This window comes from Cricetulus griseus, chromosome 2, assembly GCF_003668045.3.
Source record: "Cricetulus griseus strain 17A/GY chromosome 2, alternate assembly CriGri-PICRH-1.0, whole genome shotgun sequence".
Taxonomy (NCBI): Eukaryota; Metazoa; Chordata; class Mammalia; order Rodentia; family Cricetidae; genus Cricetulus; species Cricetulus griseus.
Window position 1 is genome coordinate 49,092,145 of NC_048595.1, and position 21,488 is coordinate 49,113,632.

General features: G+C 40.6%; 1 protein-coding gene across 1 annotated transcript in view; it reads right to left on the reverse strand.

Annotated features, from left to right (window-relative positions):
- Ube2u (ubiquitin conjugating enzyme E2 U) overlaps positions 1-11,361 on the reverse strand; it is a 44,175-nt gene extending 32,814 nt beyond the window's left edge. Inside the window, exons 1-5 of the mRNA XM_035438952.1 lie at positions 11,296-11,361; positions 9,503-9,584; positions 8,122-8,214; positions 5,073-5,170; positions 872-1,001 (exon numbers count right to left, since the gene is read on the reverse strand). Coding sequence (XP_035294843.1) covers positions 872-1,001; positions 5,073-5,170; positions 8,122-8,214; positions 9,503-9,584; positions 11,296-11,361 — 469 coding nt within the window. The remainder of the gene's footprint in view (positions 1-871; positions 1,002-5,072; positions 5,171-8,121; positions 8,215-9,502; positions 9,585-11,295) is intronic.
- Between the last annotated feature and the right edge of the window lie 10,127 nt (positions 11,362-21,488).

A 21,488-nucleotide genomic window follows, 5' to 3' on the forward strand; every position in this document is an offset into this window, starting at 1 on the left:
CTGGAGAGGCAATTAAACTAGTATTAAAGGTTTCTGAATGCTTCTAGGCAGGTCAGGGTAGGTAAGAAAGAACTTGCTTGCTTGTGGGAAAGCCCTCTGAGCTGTGCTGACTGGAGAGACAATACAGGGACAATGGAGGTGGAAGGCACAAAGAGTGGAGGATGCTGGCAGAGACCCAAGGATATCAATAACTAAGTAGAAGACGGGAGTGCTTCCAGTGTCATTCCCGAAGGACCAATAGAAGGAATATCTGGGAAAGAAATGCCCAGGAAGAAAATGCTGAACATTTTCTTAAACGAGAGGAAAGGAGGCATCATCTGGGGTACTACAAGCAGTCTGGGAAACACTCATTACAGATGTGAGGATAAAAGTTAGATGCAATATGATGATAGGTAGATGAACTTTAATGAATAGCATCCATCTCTATCATTTACATGACTGTAACATGTAAATACATTGAGCTTAAAAATCTTTGCTGATGCTTTCACAAGGAGCATACTGTGCTGGCAAGATGACTGCTTAGCAGGTAAAAGTCCCTCGATACACGGGCCAGATGACATGAGTTTAATAATGGGGATCCATGGTGGGAGGAGAGAACTAACTCCTTCAAGTCTTCCTCTCATCTCCACACATGCACTTTGTCTACCCACTCATGAAAACCACACACTAGTAATAAATAAAATATTAAAAGTGTAAAAGGACCACACTGATTGGTTTGACAAATAGCTATAGGAGAGGAAATTTAATGTCACTTCATTACTGAAAATGGATAAAGAAAATATTAAAATATCCCTTACAAGTCAATTAATTGCTTTAAATATTTCATGTAGCGATGCTAATTGCCAAGGAAAACCATGCAAGTAATTCTTACGTTGTCCTTGTCGTCGTGCTGGCTGGGAAAGTCTCTGAATTACTGCTTTATACATAGACTCATCTTGAATCAACAGCTGGGCTGCTTCCAAATTCACTGGGTTTTCTAGGATAGGGTTGGAGAGCAGCACCTAAAAGAAAGCACATACAGCAAACAAGTTTAAAATAAAATTTTCTTGGAATAGCAAGACAAGCCAAAACTCAACAAGCATTTAATGAGTGCCTCATATGTCTATACCTACTAGGAAATAGGCATAGAGATGATGAGACACAGATCATCCCCGGGAAACTCACTCTATCTTGATTTTATTTTGTGTATTCATTAAATGCTGGGATCAAAGCAAAAGCTTTCCCCCCCTCTATAACATCCATTCCTATCATATAAATTTAAATTGTTTTTTTATGTAAAGTAGGCTAAACATCGGAGAACGATGAAAAAACTTCCTTTATATACTAATAGGAGACCACATTAGATCGTGGCTAAACACACAGATATGGAAGCTTACACACACACACACACACACACACACACACACTCTCTCTCTCTCTCTCTCTCTCTCTCTCACACACACACACACACACACACAGAGTCAATATCCCTTTCAGTCATTAAATGATTAATTTAGTGTCTATAGTAGTATTCTGTGATTGTTGTGACTACCACAAATTCACATCTTAAAAGAAAAAATCTTGTAATCTTGATATTTTTTAGATGGAAAACCCAGGATGTAGGACTAGTTTCCAAACTGAACAAGGTCAGAGGCTACGTGGCAGCAGGTTGGGCTCTTGGTAGAAGAATCTGACATGTTCTCACAAGCTCGAGGTTGGCTGATTTCAGTTCCTTGCAGCTGTAGGATTGAGGATCTCATTATTGGTCAGACTGTTAGCGGTGTGCCACCATCTGCTCCTACAGACATCTCTTCAGTCCTTGTCTTTGACATTTAGCATCTGGGAGCTAGCCATGGGGTGAGAAAACCTCCCAGAGAGTGGAATCTGACCTCTTTCCTTTGGTTACATCCCTTCTTCAACTGTCTTCACTCTTGTACATTCCAATGCTAAGAGACAATGAACACTTTGCATAGTATAGACTAACCTTCTTGTCTTAAGGTGAGCTGACTGATAACCAAAATTCTGTAGATATTCCATTCACAGTAGTATATAGTTTAGTGTCTTGGGGGAACCCCTTTAAAATTCTGCATACCACAGAATCCATGCACTTGGGTCAAATAGATGACCAGTGGTGACCAAAATTTCTGTGCTAGACCATGATTTGCTTACTGGTCACCTCAAAAATTGCTTTACCCCAAACTGAAATACTGTTCAGATTTTGAACATTGCGTGTTATAATATGCAGGCTGATAGAATACAGTTAGCAGAATTATTGCAGGTACTGCTTGTACCTGTTTGTTTTTGTCAACTTGACACAGACTGGGGTCATCTGGGAAGAGGACACCTTAACTGAGGAATTGCCCCCATTAGTTTGGCCTGTCCACAAGCCTATGGTATATTTTCTTGATTAACGATTGTCGTGGAAGGACCAGGCCACTGTAGGCAGTGCCACCTCCAGGCAAGTCGTTCTGGGTTGTATCAAGCTGAACGAGCCATGAGGAATGATCCCTCCTTCATGATATCTGTGTCAGTTCTTGACTCCAGGTTTCTGCCTTGAGTTCCTGCCATGGCTTCTCCTAGTGATGGATGATGATCAGAAAGTGTAAGTCAATCAACCCTTTCATCTTCAAGTTAATTTTGGTTAATGTTTTATCACAGCAACAGAGAAACAAACTAGGATACTGCTATAGTACTTAAATGTGGTTGCAGGGAAAAAGGAACAATTGTGGCTTAAAAGTTATGAAAAAAAATCAGGTAGGCAAGATAGCTGAGTGGGTGAAAGGTATTTGTCACCAAGCCTGACTATCATGTTTGATCCCTGGAACACACATTGTGGAAGGAGAACTGACTCCCATAAGCTGTCCTTTAACCTCCTTCATGGCCTGTCACCCCCAAATAAAGAGACAAAGGTAAACTATAAATAAATAAATAAATAAATAAATAAATATCATGAAAAAGTCATGTATGGTGGCACACACCTGGGGAGATGGAAGCAGGAGATGGTGAATTCGAGGCCAACCAAGACTTCACAGTGAGACCCTACCTTAAAGCAAGCCAACAAAAAATAAGGCAAGTTCATGGGTGATGGTGCTTGCTGCCAAGCTTCACTACCTGAGTTTGATCCCCAGGGCACACATGGTGAAAGGAGAGAAACTTCTCCAGAAAGTTGTCCTTTAACTTCCATGTGCATGCTGTAGCACATACACACAGTAAGTAATAAATGCATACAGAAAGCCATAAGCAAAACCAAAACAATTTTCTGGTGCGATGACTAGTATTTGTAAAATACTTTAAACAATATTTAAAGTACCATCTCTTTGAAAAGCAACAATATGGTAATTAATATGTTTTTTCATTCAAAAGGAGGTAAACAATAGTTATGGTCTGTATTTGTAGTGTCCATTATCAGTAAACACTGGTCACAGTGATTTAAATGAAATTACTAAAGAGTAAGTGAAAATTGGCTCCTTGGCATGCCTCAAGGATGCTATCGGCTATAGTCCAATAGGAAAAGAGTTCAGGAAATAGTGTGAGTATTGAAGTGCCACAGTGCTTGGGTAGAAATCTAAATACTGTTGGGTACCTGGCAAAGCAAGCACCCTCTAGACCAAAGCCATAAACCCTGACCTAGGAAAAGGAATCAGGAAAGACATATGAGAGAGAGAATCACTCGACCTGACTGTGATGTGAAGAGCCCCGTGATGGACAGTCTGGAGAGCAGGGACGAAGATGGGTGGCCGCCTGATGGAGAGGGGGCCAAGCATTACTGGAGGTTCAAGCCTTTCTTGGGTTTGTCCTGTTAAGACTTTACAACTCTGAAAATTCTTTTTGATCAGAATTGCATCAAGAAAGGTGAGTGCAGAAAAGCATGGGGATACAAAGGGACGCAGGATTGCACAGAGGGAGTCTGAGCCCAACTGCAAAAAGCAGGTCCTCTGCTCTGAGACAGAATTTGTACTTAGCCCTGAAGAGAATGTGGGAGGGAGCCAATGGATGATTCTAACACTGAGTCACCTCTCCAGCTCCATGTCTCAGATTTCTCTATCAGAACACAATCTCATACTGGTAGGTAGATGTTTAACACATGTTTATTGAATGAATGAATGAATGAATGAATGAATGAATGAATGAATGAATGAACTGAATGGCTTTAAAAGTGAGATTTTAATCTGTCAAGATGATTCAACATAATAGTTAATACTTTTATTTTCAGGAATAAGAAATCAAAATTATGTTACAATTTTGGTGAAGAATTGAATTATGTTACAAATTATTCTCCAGGCATTCCAAATGTTCAAAATTTAATAATTTATCACTGATATTCTTGATGACAAGTAGATTCCTTGGTAGGATATTGCAGTCAAACAATGCTACTGGAATAATTGGCTGTAGCATTAGATGAAAAAAGAGGACATATGATGGAGGTATATGTGTCTGAGGATGTGAGCCCTGCCGTGAATGTGGCATTTGGGAACCAGACATTGACCTGAGGAAAGAGTATCTTTGGTTTCATTTTTCACCAGATTTGATATGAACACTTATAAGAGAAAGAGAGCAGCTAGCATTGTCTGGAACACAGTAGAAAACTGAATATTCTAAGGTGTAACCAGTGACTCACCTCTTTGAGGCAGATGAGGCCCGGGAACCAGGAAAAACTCCAGAGACATGTTCAGTGTGAGAAGCTGAAATAAAACCAGCCTTAAAACATCTCAATGGTTCTTTTCTTCTTTCATAAAAAGTGTATTCCTTGACTGTGAAGCGCTTTAACCATCAATTTCAAAGTAAGTCTGCAGCTAAAGATCCACTCTTCAGTTCCAGATGAAGACATTTTGATTGACACCAGCTTGCTCAGATCCTAAAGCATCTGAATACACTGTGTACATGTTAAACCTTGTGTGATGAATAAGTAGGAGCATTAAATGTGTTAAACCATTAAGTTAGGCATGGTGGTGCATGCCTGCCATCCCAGCACTCAGAAGGTGGAGGCAGAATAATCAGGAGTTCAAGGCCAGGCTGGGGCTACATTGTGAGGCCCATCTTAAATAGAATCTCAGAGAGAGAGAGAGAGAGCATTAAGATAACTGTATTCTTACCTGTAGAGCAAGTAAGATGCTGCTTATTGTATAATTTGTGTTCCAGTTGTCACGGCTGTCCAAAAAGTCTATACTGGGCTGACCGGTATATGGGTCTACTGTATTAAAACAATGTATTAATTTTTAGCATTCGAAACTTATAAAGCATCATAGTGACACATCAAGAAAATTATTTCATCTACTCTTCCTTTTTTCCTATTTCATATAATGATAATCACTGCGTGGATCTCCAGTGCCCGCCAGCTTTAGTTGATTATAGGCTCCGGTTGCAGCAATTCGATAATATGAATTTCAAATATAGTATTTTTTTGAGGCTTGTGAGTGTGTATGTGTGTGATTTACATGTGCATGTGTGATGATTTGAAGTATATGGGAGAGGCTTCAGCAAGGCCATGGGCTAAGTGTACTGGGAATGTGCATGCCTGTGAATTCCCAGAAGCCCGAGGAGGAGGCCAGGTACCCTGCTCTGTTTGTCTCTATCGTACTTCTTTGAGAAAGGGTCTCTCATTGACACTGGTGGTTAGCAAGCCCTCGAAATCCTCTCGCTTGGAGATCCCCTCTCCCCTCACAGTGCTGGTGTTCTAGGTGTGGGTGGCTGTGGCTGTGGTTTTATATGGGTGCATAGGATTTGAAATCAGGTCCTTATGCTTGCACAAGCCATCTGTCCAGCTTCAAAACTAATTTACTCACAAAATAATAGTGGACATTGGAGGGGAAAAGTATATAAGAAAATATAAAGTAAAACATGAATGTCCCCTGCCTAGCAATTCTGTTCTTAAGTCACATTGATCTACAAACTTCCCTCTGTATACCTGTAAGTGCTCATCTCTTTATCACATGAAAGGACACTTTTACATTGTGTTTTCAAGGTTTTTTTTTTTCATTTAAAATAAATGTGCAGCATATTTCTAGTTGTATTTATTTATTAAAACTGACTTAAATTCATCTGTCTCTGTGTGTGTACGCATGTGCACAGACACCTGTACTCCAGTATATTCCGAGAGGTCACAGGACGTGTGGGAGTTGGGGATTGTCAGGCTGCTCAACTAGTGCCCTTCCCTGCTGGATCACTTTGCTGGTCCAGATAGTTTATTAAAAAGATAGGTAAGCACCTACTATGTGCCAAGCAATAACGATTCTAGGGACACTTGCAGTGACAAAGAAAATCTAGTTTTCATGAGTCTTCCTTTTTCTATACAGGGGAAAAATATATTATATAGAAAATTTTACTTAAAAACTTCCTGTGTAAAAAAATTCCTTTGTCAGCAGATATTGTTTGTATGCATAGGTTTGAAATTCATGGGTTCAAGTGAGGTTCAGAAATATTCAGAAAAAAAAACAGCATTCATATTGAACTTGTACAAACATTTTTCTTGTCAATATTTCTGAGACAATGTAGTAATCAACCATGCACATAGCATTTTCATTGTTAAGTAACCCAGTGATGATTTGAAGTATATGGGAGAGGCTGCAGCAAGGCCATGGGCTAAGTGTACTGGGAATGGGCATCCTTCAATATAACATACTCTTGTGCTACTATGTCTACAGAATAATATATAAGCCTGGAATATATATATATATATATATATATATATATATATATATATATGTGTGTGTGTGTGTGTGTGTGTGTGTGTGTGTGTGTGTGTGTGTGATATAGCTGATTAGAAATTTTCAAATCACTTCCCTAAAAGGTCACCATTATGTCAAGGATTGATGTCTGCTCAAGCTCACTAAAAATGAGTTTTGATGTCTTTTAAAATTTTGTAAACAGAAGTGATGAATCACAATATCTTATGTTTTGATATGCATCTATTTTCTTCATAATGAGATTGTGGTGTTGTGTTCTGTCTATCCAGTGTTTGTTCATGGATTTCACACTGTTTTCTGGTAGTTCACAAGGGTTCTTTTTTTTTTTTCCTATTTTTTTTATTTGAATTAGAAACAAGATTGTTTTTCATGTCAATCCCGGTTCCCTCTCCCTTCCCTCTTCTCTTGCCATGCCCCCCCCCCCCACTAAAACCCTACCTATATCACATACCCTTTCTGCTCCCCAGGGAGGGTGGAGGCCTTCCATAGGGGCTCTACAGAGTCTGTCATATCCTTTGGGACAGGGCCTAGGCCCATCCCCTTGTCACAGGGTTCTTTATGTGGTGTAGATATTCTATCCTGTACCATGAGTGGTCCCTGAGTTTGCATAATGCAGTTTTATTATTTTCTTAGTTTGTTTATAATGTGCACAGCTACAAAGGTTTTTAAAAGCTTATAGTTTAGACATCATAGTTTTCAGTAGTTTCAGGGGCTCCTATAGAAGCCCACAAACAGTTGCATTACCTTGTCTACTGTTTTAGAATGCAATTAAAGAAAATGCCATGCTTCAGGCAACCACTTTGCACAGAACTCAGCAGAGCAATCTGACATACTTTTCCCCAAAGATTAAGTTGTCTCGTATATTGTTTTATAAGATGAAAAATTAGATTCAACTTAAATAATACATGATGTGTGGATATGTGTACTATCCAGCCATTTAACATGGTCTTTTACAGAATGTATAGAAATGCAGGACGGGGCTGGGGAGATAGCTTCTCTGTCAAGAGCACTGCTGAGCTTGGTTCGTAGCACTCACACTGGGTGGTGCATAATGACCTGTAACACCAGCCCCGGAGGATCCAAAACTCTCTTCTGACCTCTATGGGCACCACACTCATGTGCACACCCACCACCCCTTCACATACATACATAATTAAAGCTAGGAAGTTTAAAAATGCATTTAAAGTAAAGCTAGATAAAACTGTATATCACATCTCAACTGTGGAAAAATTTGCACACAGAAAAATGAGGATCTATGTGGTAAAATATTGAAAATGATTTCACTATAGGATTCAAAGGGATTGTTATTTTTTTCTGCTTTTTAAAGTTTTTCCAATGAGTATTCTTACTTTAATTGTAAGTTGTTAAAGGGGAACATGGTTATTAAACACCCTCCCAAAAGATTGCATAGACAAAGCCACAATAACACAATAATAAGAGAGTCTCACTTAGTCCTTACCATTTGGATGAAAAGGAATTGTTAGAAATTTCACAACTGGAGGAACAAGGTTGTACTCTGGTGTAAAATCTATTGTCAGGTGGAAGACAAACCCTGTAATATAAAAATGAATAATGCCATTAAAGTGTTATGGTTAGCTCTAGCCTGATCGAACACTGGAGGTTTTTCTATGATTAAACTTATCCATTATTTTCTTGTTTTTTCCTTCAATATAAATTTCTTCTTTAAATATATAGTGTGTGTGTGTGTGTGTGTGTGTGTGTGTGTGTGTGTGTGTCTGTGCATGTGCATGTAGGTTACAGAACAACATGCCAAAGTTAGTTCTTGCCTTCTACTACATGGGTTCTGGGATTTGAACTTGTGTCTTTAGGCTTGGCAGCAAATGCTCTTACCTGCTGAGTCATCTCACCAGCTGCTTCCCTGTGATTTTCTTAAATTCCTTCACTGTGCACAGGCCATTCTTTGTTGTGAACCAGACCCTTTGCCACATTACTGGCCTCGGTTTTTGTTTCTTTCTCCCCAGTTCTATCCACTCACCATCTCTGTCTCCTGCACACTGCCTCCTCTCATGTTGTCTGAACTCCCCCTTCCCAGAAACAGCAGCAACCTTTCTCGCCTGTAACATGAATGTCCTTCTCCTTTAGAACTTGGCTAGTGTTCACTTGTCAACTCAAATGTTCCTTCCTTTGAAAGCCTTCTTGACTCCTGCAGGTGGGATTGCTAATCCCCCTCCCTTCTTTGGCATTCTTTCCAAAATCCATAGCAGCATATATTATATTTTACTGTCATTGTTGTTTTATGTTTGTCTCACCCACTCCACTTAAAGAAATCTCCTTTAAATAAATAACTGAAATAATTCATAGTTAGTAAAGTTTATAGTGGGCTGGGTTCCTCGAGGACTTGACTTCTGGAAATTTAGGGGAAAAATTATGAAAGGAAAGCCAAGAAATAAGTGTGGAATGCTAAAGTCAACAGGAATTTTTATAGGTGTTCTCTGATCTCATGAAGACTGTTGGCAAATATTCTGATAAATATACTTTATTGTGTTTGCTTCTTAAAAATAAAGTAACATGGGACTGGAGAGATGGCTCAGCAGTTCTGAGTGGTTCTTCCAGAAGACCCAGGTTCAATTCTCAGCACCTCCATGGCAGCTTACAAATGCCTGTAACTCCAGTTCCAGGGGATCTTGATACCTTCACACAGACATACATGAAGGCAAAATGGGAATGCATATGAAATAAAAATAATAAATAATAGAAATTTGAAAAGGAAACAAAACCAGAAACATTAAGGGCTAAGAGCGAAGCCCTAGAGTTGATCTCTAGTTCCACCCACCCACCCCCTACCATCTCTCAAGACAGATTGATTCTGAAACACAAACCTTCCCAGATTGAATTCTGAAGTCCTTCTATCTGAGCTTCCCAGTTCATCAGATCTTCACTTACAGGAAAAGCAGTAACACCCTGTCATTAAACAAAAAAAAAAAAAAAAAAAAAACAATAAAATAAAACAGACTAAAATAGTCTTCATAGTTTTGAAAATGAGCTTCCGGGTTTCATAGAATTTCAAAATCTTGACTTTTTTGATAGTTTTATTTGTTGATATGGGGAGGTGTTGCTTATCTTAAGGTATATGCTAGGAAACACATGAAATAATAGTAAATTAGAAACAAATTGCTAAGCGTAGAAATCACTAGTGGGACCAGGAAATCGACACTGAGCTGTGTGTCTATACAGTGTATGTGGAGGACGTGGCCATTTAAGATCCAATGGGAAAAGGAGGAAATAGTTGGGAATTGGAAAACATGTATTTCCTGAAAGTTCTGGAAGACGATGGATGTCATGTGAAAGGCATGATGTAGGGACATTTTCACTAAAAAATTCTGAACTCAAGTCCATTGTATTTATGAGTTGGAGTTTTTCTTGTGTTATGAAAGAGAATACAAAGTTAATTGGATTTCTAGTTCTAACTCTGCTGTGGTTATTTTTTGGTTTGGTTTTGGTAATAGATAAATGCATAAAAATATGTTCAGTATTGAAAGTGTAAAATCCAATGGGAAGCTCCACAGTTTCTTTTCCAAATGGCCATTCTAACTGTGTGGAGATTCACTGGAATGGATGTATATGGTCTGGTTAATTTTGATGTGTGATTCTTTTTTTCATTCGTTTATTAAACTTTATAAAACTTATTTAGGAAAAGAAAATAAAAATGCCCAGGTTACTGTTGTATATAAAAGCAAACTTTTCCTACCCTTAAGTGTTGTTTCTGTGAAAAGACAAGAATGTGCTTCCCAAAAAATCCTAACAGCTATGTTGAGTGTACTTGAATAAATTCAGCAAATTATTTCTGAGACAGCATAGTGAATAAGTAAGTAAGGCAACTATCAAAGCAAGCACTGCGTGTGTCTTTCTTCATTATCTGCACTGATGTAACCCACCATTAAATTCTATTATGCCAGAGAACAACAATGTTTATACCAAACAGAAGTGTTGTCCAACGTGACCTTCACACACCTGCAATGAATATATAGTTGATCCTCAGCATCTCCAGAGGTTTTTTTTTTTTTATGTGTTTATAATGGGCATGAAACGAACATGTATGTGACCTACCACCAACAAGGTTATTGTTAGTATCACTGAACACAATTTTCTATGTTTTTAAAAAGCATTTCTTCCTTTCCCCTCATCAGTAACTTCAATGAGGGCATTGGGCAAATGGTAATTTTTGCTTCTGCATTAGAATTAGAAGGCAAAGCCACTTAATGCCTCTTGTTGGTAAAAGAAAAAAGTACTAGAGAGTATGTAGTAGAATACAAAGTGTCAGAAAATGATGGAGTGTATCTTGGGACAAATCTATACTGAATCTGGGTGCTAGTTTGCTGTTAGGAAAAACGAAACACTACTTGGCTTACTATATTAATGAGTACGAATTGAATTTTCCAGTCACTCCTTGACACACTGTGATAATCGAGGGCTTCATCTTAGAGACATTGCCCCTCACAATGTACTTAAAATTGTTACCCATCATTACCTTGAAACAGTAGTTATTATTCTGGGATACTGTAGTGGGAAAGTCGGTATAGTTAAATCATGGTTTATAGAATAAACACGGACTAGCCTGCTTCTTAAACAGTATCACCGGATGAAACAGAACCCTCCACGCCCCTGTACTTACCTCACTTGGGTAGTTTTGTATCTTCTGGAGCTCTCTTTCCAGCAAGATGTAAGCTCTGGAGTACATGGTGAGGCAGTGGAGGCAATGTCACCTGTCCCCGAACTATTCAGGTTTACTCGGGGAGGAGCTCTTGACAGAGGTCTCGGGTCACCCTCTGACCCCTGGTTAACGGCTACTAGCTCCCCAGTTAAATGACTGCTAAGTTACGATTTAACAGTGACTTCCCACCTCTGACCCCCATAAGCGGAGACTTCAAGAACTGGGGCCCTTCTTATCCGAGGTATCTCACTGCCAGCTACCGCCCCCAAGACAAATTTGGGGGACTATATGAGAGAAGCCCGTGTGTTAGCATGCGAGAGGGAATGGAAAGGGCGAGCCCGAAGCAGCCCTGGCAAGTTCTCTTTCTATCTTACAGGTGGAAGTGTCAGCTCAGCTGGACAAAGCAAACCAGTTGCTAAGCGACAAGCCTTTGGAGGAGGTGCCACCTTGAGGTTGCCTCTGCTTCAGCTATGGGACAGTAGATCCTCTTAGCCAATCGATAAACAGTCTCCGTGGGGAAGGCCAATGAAGTCAGCATTCAAGACAATAATCCCCGCCCCTCAGTGCTCCGGGACAGCGCCGGTGGAGAGGGCTTTCGCGCGTGTCCTAGGACTTGAAACTTAAATGGCAGAAGCTTCTCACGAATGCCTGTCTACCAGCTGCGATTCACAAAAGCTTCCAAATATCACTTTAAAAAACAAACAAACAAAAAACCAAAAACATTCCTGCTTCCCACCTAGGTGGTTTCTTTCTTCTCTTCTTCTTCTTCTTTCTTCTTCTTCTTCTTCTTCTTCTTCTTCTTCTTCTTCTTCTTCTTCTTCTTCTTCTTCTTCTTCTTCTTCTTCTTCTTCTTCTTCTTCTTCTTCTTCTTCTTCTTCTTCTTCTTCTTCTTCTTCTTCTTCTTCTTCTTCTTTTTCCTCCCCCTCCTTCTTCTTCCTCCTCCTCCTTTCTCCTTCTCCTCTTCCTCCTCCCCTCCCCCTTCTCCTCCTTCTCCCAACAGAAAGAAGCTTTATTTAAAACAATAACCTTAACTACTAATAAGCATATATGTAAATACATTTGCAGAAAACCTGATAATCTCATTTGTCATGGTCATCAGAATTTCAGTGTTGCTCAGAAAAACATTGGAACCATGTTTTTCTTTGCATCATGGCTTATAATAAAAATGTTTTCAGCTTGCATGTGGCAATTAGATCCCACAAACAAAGCAGCACTTTGTGTCTAGGCTGAGAGAGTATCCCTCTGTGTGGAGAGGGCTCTGGAAGTCCATTCGTGTAATAGGGATAAATATTGATCCACTACCAGAGGCCCCATAGATTGCCCAGACCTCCATACTGACATTCTCGTTCTGGGGATCTGAAACAGTCCTAAGCTTGTTTCCCAGATATCAGTCTGGGGTCGATGAGCTCCTCCTTATTCAGGTCAGCTGTTTCTGTGGGTCCCTTTAGCCTGGTCTTGACCCCTATGCTCATCACTCCTTCCTCTGTGCAACTGGTTTCCAGGAGTTCAGTTCAGTGTTCAGCTGTAGGTATCTGCTTCTGCTTCCATCAACTACTGGATGAAGGCTCTAGGATGGCATATAAAGCAGTCATCAATCTCATTATCGGGGAAGGGCATTTAAGGAAGCCTCTCCACCATTGCTTAGATTGTTAGTTGGGGTCATCCTTGTAGATCTCTGGACATTTCCCTAGTACCAGATTTCTCTTTAAATCTATAATGGCTCCCTCTATTATGGCATCTCTTATCTTTCTCTCCTCTGTTCTTCCCCTGACTCAATCTTCCTGCTCCCTCATGTCCTCCTCACCCCTCCTCTTCTCCCCTTCTCTTTCACCTAACTCCCTCTCCCTTCCCTCCATGCTCTCAATTTGCTCAGGAGATCTTGTCCATTTCCCGTTCTCCGTGGAACCATGTATGTCTCTCTCAGGTTCCTAACTTCTCTGGTGGTGTGGATTTTAGGTCAGTACTCCTTTGCTCTATGTCTAAAATCCATATATGAGTGAGTACATACCATGTTTGTCTTTTTGTGACTGGGTTACCTCGCTCAGGATGGTTTTTTCTAGTTCCATCCATTTGCCTGAGAATTTCAACATTCCATTGTTCTTCTTTTCTCCCTGCGGAGTAGTACTCTATTGTGTAAATGTATATTTTCTCTATCTATTTTTCTGTTGAGGGGCATCTAGGTTGCTTCTAGGTTCTGCCTATTACAAATAATGCTGCTATGAACATAGTTGAACAGATGTCCTTCTTGTATGAATGTGCATACTTGGGGTATATGCCTGAGAATGGAATTGCTGGATCTTGTGGTAGACTGATTCCCATTTTCCTGAGGAGTTGCTATACTGATTTCCAAAGTGGCTGTATGAGTTTGCACTCCCACCCCTTTCTCCACATCCTCTCCAGCATAAGCTGTCATTGGTGTTTTTTGATTTTAGCCATTCTGACAGGAGTGAAATGGTATCTCAGAGTTGTTTTGATTTGCATTTCTCTGATGGCTAACGATGTTGAGCACTTTCTTATGTGTCTTTCAGTCATTTTAGATTACTCCATTGAGAATTCTCCATTTAGTTCTGTACCCCACTTTTTAATTGGATTAGTTCTCACCTAGGCTTCTACCCCAATTTGTTCACCTCTTTTCCAGGCTGGATAGCTTAAAACAACCCCAACCCTCTTCATGTCTTGCACTCATTTTCCAAACTTCACTCAAGTTAACAGCCTTGTCACTTGCATAGACACAGAACATCCTCTCGTAGGACTGCCAACTATAGATTTAAACTAATATGTGAGCATGTGATTCCTGCTACTTCCCCAGATCATTTTGCCTCCATCTTCAGCATTTTAAACGGTGACTGTTTTCTCCTTTGCCACTGTTTCTCTCACCCTGATTCACACTTGAGGTGCCCTTGTTCCTGAACTGCATGCTCTTTTCCCCTGTGTATGAACCATCCTCTCTGCCTGGGTTTCATTCCTAGTCTCTGATGATCAATGCTTACATATTGGAAACTCCTAAATTCCTCTTGCAAAGTCTTTTGGAGCCACCAGGGTTAGTTGTGTCTAATTTAACCAATGTTCATCTTTGCATATTATTTACCAAGCTACTATCACCCAGCACAATGTAAATGGTGACATGTTTATTCCTCACTGCAGTCCCAGTTCCGAAGCAGGTGGCTCAGAAAGGCATCAAGACATGGCTGAATGAATTGAACTGAGCAGGATGAAAGATTGGGTGTAAAGAAGGAGAACCGTGGAAGTCTTAGACACAAGCAAAGATGTACAGACAATTGCTGGGGACCATAATCAACTCTCAGCATACAGGGAGTTAATGTCTAGCTGAGGACAGCAAGGAGGGCAGCCATGGAACAGGAAGATCCTCTGACAGAGCAGAGGAGAAGAAGAGCGCAGGAAGGCTTGGGTTATGAGCAGTCCATTGTGAGTGGTGCCAGCCCTGGGCAGGTTGTCCAAGAGAGCAGGCTGAGCAAGACATGGGGAACAAGCTAGTAGGCAGCACCCTCCATGGCTTCCTCATCCTTTTCTGCCTCTAGGTTCCTGTCTTGAATTCTTGCTCTGGATCCCCTCAGTGATAGACTCTAAGCTGGAAGATGAAATAACCCTTTCTATCCCAAGTTGCTTTTAGCCATGGTATTTATTACAGTATTAGAAACTAAACTAGGACAGGGGCTAAACTAACTCAATCAGGAAAATTAACCCCTACTCCCAGCTCCTCTACTATCTTACTTTAATATGTGGTTGTAAAAAAGCAGGTGCTTGCAAGAAGAACCTGAGCTGTATCACAGCATATCTGAAGTTAGTCCCATGATACTTATGTTTTCTCATCTTTTACATGAGTTAATGCTAACACCTTGCAAGGATATTGTGAGAAGTTAGAGGAGTAACCCTCTTTGATATAGAATAGCTAATATGTTCTATGAGCTGGTCATTGTGTTAAGTGTCTTGTGAGAATTAATTTCAGCCTCCAAAACAAGTTGTAAGTATGCACTCATGATTTGAATTTACAGATGGGGCCACTGAGGCCCAGAGACTCGGCTGGAGTGCAGCCGAGCCAGGAGGCAAATGCAGGGTATCTAGTTCTGTCTCCAGTGCTTTTAACCACTGGGCATACAGCCTCCACTATCTCATGTCCCACCAAGTAAGCACTCTTTGCTGCTTTAACAGATTTCCGCTCCTCTCAGTAGTTGGTGACAGTATGTTTGCATCTGTAGTTTTGTTTCTATTGACAGTTTTAGCTTCATTTTCACCTGTCAATTTCTTAGTCTTTTGTTTGTTTGTTTGTTTTTGTTTTTCAAGACAGGGTTTCTCTGTGTAGCTTTGGAGCCTGTCCTGGCACTCGCTCTGTAGACCAGGCTGGCTTCGAACTCACAGAGATCTGCCTGCCTCTGCCTTCCGAGTGCTAGGATTAAAGGCATGTGCCACCAATGCCCGGCCAATTTCTTATTCTTAAATTTTCTTTTTATCTTTGAGTCTATAATTTAGTTACAACATATATCCCTTTCCTCACCTCCCTCCAAACTTTCCCATATAACCCATCCCACTCCTCTTCAAATTTGTCATCTATTTTTTTCACTAATTGTTATTGCATATATATGTACTCATGTATAAACATATATATTGCTAAATATATCCTACTGGGTCCATATAATGTTACTTGGATGTATATTTTCAGGGCTGATGTTTGGCACTGAATGACCAATTGGTTCCTAGGGAGGACCACCCCTCCCACTCCTAGCTTTACAATTGCCTGTAGTTCTTTGTGTAAGGTTGAGGCATCTTGTGCTTCTCCCCATCCAATTTGACATGCTCATTGGTGTCTTCCTTGTTCAGTTCATGTTTGGGTGGTCATGTTGGTGAGACCTTATCAATGTACCTTCTGATGTTACTAGGAGACAAAATCACACAGCAAATTCTTTGACCCTCTGGCTCTTACAATCTTTCCACTTTCTCTCCTACAATGTTCCCTGAGCCTTAGGTGTGGGAGTGTTTTCTAGATGGATGCCCTGGCACTGGGCTCTACAATTCTGCATCTTGGTTGTGATTTTCTGTAATGGTTTCCATTTGATGCAGAGAGAAGTTTCCTTGATGACGGGTGAAGACTAGACTTCTCTATGGGAGCAAGGGCAAGTGTTTATATAAATAGTTAATTGTTATGCTGGTTTAGTAAATTGGTAGTTGTAGATTACCTTCTAATAATCATGAGTTTGCTAGCATTGAGTAGTTAGCTAAGTTTACAATACCAGGAACGGTATCTCTGTTGTTGAATGGGTCTTAAGTCCAATTAGAGAGCTATTGGTTGCTATTAAGCTATTTATGCCCCTGCTTTACCCTTAAGGTTATGGTACTATGCTGGTTGTTGATGTGATGTGATACCTAGGCACCATAGCTGGGTAGGTCTGTTGGCTGCCTCCCTCCCTCTGGTACTGTAAAGGGCATTCAGGTCAGTTCTAGCTGAGGGGTGTCTGGGTTCTGTTTCTAAAATGCATGGTGTCTTCAATGACGGGACTTATCTTCCACCTCTGGGGGGGTAACCAAGGGCAACAGCGACAGTCTATATGTTTAGGGAGTCTCTTAGATAACCCTGGCTAACAACTCAAAGGAGAGGTTCTCATGTCTGGGTTTTTGATAGGTGGTCTTTGGCTCTTGGAGAGAGCATCATTAGTCCAGATGGGAGGAGTTTGTTAAAACTATATCTGTATACTTATAAGACTGAATTATGTGCATTGTGGAATTTTTGAAGGTGAATAGTCAATAGTATGATTCCTTGCGGCTTTTCAGACATCCATATTGTTATTTTACCCCATCCTTCTCCACTTACCTCTGTCCCCGTTCCCACAGGGAGCCCCTCTTTTCCCATTTCCACTATCAGATCACTTGTATCCTGCTATTTCCCTTTACCCTCGTTACACCTTCTTCTGTGTTTCCCTCCATCTCCCTCCCTAAAGACTCCCTTCTTTTCCCATTTCCCTGCTATCACCCTCTCTTTTGCTCCCTAAACCCTTATCCTGACAATGGTCCCATTTCACTTTCCTGGTTTTTGTAGTTACTTCAAGCTATGCACTCACATTTGAAGATCTAGAGCTAGGAGCTTCCAATAAAAGAGAACAGGTAACATTTGTCTTTCTGGATTTGGGTTACCTCACTCAATATGATCCTTTCTAGTTCCATCCATGTGCCTGGAAAGTTCATGATTTCACTTTTCTTTACAGCTGAATAGTATTCTGCAGTGTGTATATGCCACATTTACACTGTCCATTTGTTGGTTTTGGAGATTTAGGTTGTTTCTATTTCCTAGATATTGTGAATAGAGAGTGACAATGAACATGGCTGAACAAGTGTCTGTGGAGTATGATATTAAGTCTTTGGGCATGTGTTAAGGAGTGCAATAGGTGGGTCACATGGTAGATTTATTTTTAGGTTTTGTTTTTTAAAAGATTTTATTTATTTATTATGTATACAACATTCTGCTTCCATGTATATCTGCACACCAGAAGAGGACACCAGATCTCATTATAGATGGTTGTGAGCCACCATGTGGTTGCTGGGAATTGAACTCAGGACCTCTGGAAGAGCAGTCAGTGCTCTTAACCTCTGAGCCATCTCTCCAGCCCCTGTTTGTTTGTTTTTGAGAATTCACCACTCTGATCTCCACAGTGGCTGCATCAGTTTGTAATGCCACCATCAGTATATAAAAGGGTCCTTTTGCTCACATCCCCCCCCCCATCTCCTCCAGCATTTGCTGTCAGTTTTTCCATTGTGACTCCGGTAAGATAAAGTCTCAAAGTTGTTTTGATTACAGGTTCCACACACCCCCTTTTTTACGTTTTAATATGTACATATGTTATGTTATAACATATGGAATATGTTATAATGTTGCATATATTTACTAAAGATTTTTATTTAATTTTTACAAAATTAAATAACATAATTTCACATGTCATCCCTTCTCCCTGCCCCCAACCCTTCTCCCACCCCCTGCCCCCTCTGCTCCCCAATGAGGGTAGGGCCCTCCACGGGGGCTCCCCAAATTCCACAACATCATCCTGGGCCGGGCCTAGGCCCTCCCCTGTGCATCCAGGCTGAGAGAGCATCCCTTCATGCAGGATGGGCTCTCAAAGTCCCTTCTTATACCAGGGAAAAATACTGATCCGCTACCAGAGGCCCCATAGGGCACACACACCCTTTTTTGGAATGGGTCATTTTTTCCTCTCTTCTTGATGTTGTGTTTTTTTCTTTTTCTTTTTCTTTTTCTTTTCTTTTTTTTCTTTTTTTTTTTGATCCTTGGTCAGATGTGGGACTGGCAATGATTCTTTCCTGTTTTGTTGGCTTCCTCTTCACTCAGTTAATTATTTCTTTAGTTGTACAGATGCTTTTGGTTTCATGACGTCGACTTGTCAATTGTTGGCCTCAATTATTGGTCAAATGAGTCCTGTTCAAGAAATCCTTTCCTATACCAATACCATGTACAGTACTGCCCACGTTTTCTTCTAGCCATTTTAGTCTTAGGTTTTGTGCAAGTTTTTGTGCAAGATGACAGGTCTAATTTCAACCTACTGCACATGGACAACCAGTTTTCCTAGTGTCATTTGTTGATGATCTTTTCTCTAGTGTACATTTTTTTATGTCCTTGTCAAATATTAAGTGGCTGAAGTTATGTATGTTCATGTTTGGGTCTTCAATTTTATTTCATTGTTCTACTTGTCTGTTTTTGTGCGAACACCATCTTGTTTTCATTAGTATGGCTCAGTAATATATCTTAAGTTCTGGAATGGTAATCCCTCCAGTATTGTGAACTTAATTGACCCAGGTGAGCCCAAATGGGACTAGGATATTCTAGAAACCAGTGGTCCAGAAAACCAAGGGAGTCCACACGTGGCAGACTGATTCTCTGTTTTTAGCACTGAAAATGGAAGAGGCCATGTGATGGTGTGGACAGCATCCCAGAGTTGCAAGGAGCAACTGGCCAGCAGTGACAAGAGGATCAGAGTATCTGCCCACCAGCTGAAAGACCCAGGTTCTGCCACAATCCCATGAGTCTGGAAGGGAACTTGAATTTCAGATCATAGCAGCCAACACCCTGAGACCCTGAGATGATAATGACATCAAGCCATGCTTGGGTCAGGTTGATGGAACTGCTGTGATCAATGGATGCTGTGTTGAGATGCTAAGTTATATGCAGCTTGAGTATGCTCCATCTGGAATTCTTAGGATTAGAATTTTTTTGACATTGGAACATTAATATATGCATTGTTGGGCAAACACTTCTACAGTGCAAATCTGAAGCCCAAAATGCAAAAGATCTGAAACGGAGCTTCAGGCTAGAAACTCAAAAGTTTCAGATTTTGACGCCCTTCTCATTTTGGAGTTTTAGACCAGGGATGCTTGACTTTGTTTCATACTGCATGAATAATATCAAACAAACACAACATCTATCCAGAGGACACAGCTGCTGATCAATACACATCATATCATGGAAAACTGGTCACTTATTGACCTGCATTTATCCTGCTTTATCAGGAAAAGAACTTGAAACCAGGGAATAGCTCTCCCCATGTGACTTTGGACAAGGTGAGTGGATAAATATGGAGGAGCAATATTTAAAATTCAAGATCAACTCCAGCTCACATACAGGTTTTCATCGTCCTTGGTGAGCCAGGCAACAGACAGTGTAATTGTTTGACATATGCAATGTTACTGAAGCTGTCTCCAGCTTTGAAACCAGGCTTTCCCATCCCCCCCCCTTCTTTTTAAAATAATTCTTTCCCTAGGGACCTGAACAGATGTTTTCATTTTACTTCAACAAAAAAGACTGTTTTCCTCATCCACCAGGAATATGTCCCAGTACAAAGTGTTAACCTCGTTTGGATTTGAAGCCCCACCCTCAAGAGCAAAAGAAGGTGGAGGATCGCCAAATGTCAGCTCAGCCGCGAGAAGTGCTTTAAGTCATATTTTGACGTATGTTACGCTGTTAACCAGAAAATAAGTGCAGCACACATGCTTCTAGTCACGGGTTTCAAATCAGATGATCTCTTCTTTGTCATGAAGACCTTTTGATGTTCCTTCCCAATATTGAGTTTCTCTGCTTTTAATAATCTTATATTCCTTCCTCAATATAAATGTCACGAAAAGTACCAAACACTAATCTTCAAAGATCAAACAGGAAGAAAGAGGTGGGCAGCTCAGCTCAGTGGCTTGAATTCCTGAAATTTCTCATTTAAAACATTTATTTTCACTAATAAAAGCCTCAGCTAAAGGCATGCTTGGTTCCTCTTTTCAAAGTTGGAGCCCCCGGATTTCAGAATTATTCAGCAAAATAATATGATTGCTCCCTGTGAGGCACCTGAGATGTAAGCCTCCTAATCTCTATTTAGAGCTAAGCATGAATAACAGAAGAACTCAGAACCAATACACACTGGCTTTGATTTTGTCATCTCGGCTTTGGCTTTGGCTAGTGTGACCAGCAGCCCTGGTCTTGGGCTTGTCCAAGACAGTGGACTTGGACTTGGCAATGCTAACCTAGAAGAGCCCCTTGAAAAAGAGCTTGGTTTGTTATGGTAGCTTCGGTACCAAAGTACTTTTTTTTTTTTTTGGTCTTTTTTTAGTGAGAATTGTGTAATAACTTGATAAAAGCCATTTACTTGTTTTGGAACTTGGCCATTAAAAAGCACCCAATTTGTTTCTTGTGACAGGCTGGCACTCAAGCCCTCGTAGTCAAAGTTATGAAAGTCATGCTCAGAGTCATGTTAGGGGAAGATGCTGGAGGTGTCTGTGATGAAGGAATGCAGGGTCTGCCTGGAAGGCTACATGTGCTGAAGTGTTTTAGGAGAACTGGGTCTCCTTTCATTTCCCCACCGGAAAATGCCATCTGTCGAGAGACAAAGCATTTATAATATCTGAGTGCAATTGTGGATGGACGTCTAAAAGGCACAATTATTCCAGGCTTCCTTCATGTGTGTAACTTTTTAGTATATCTTTCCATGGTGTTTTCAGTCGCCCTCCAGGGTTAGTTCCAGAAATTCAACACCGGACAGGCTTTGAGGTGGCAGTCAGCTTGCAAGGGTGGGGATGGCATATGGTTTAGGGGTGGCTGAGGGATGTGTCTTTAAGCTGTTTTTACTTATTGTGTACTTCTGAGGCCTGGTTACAAC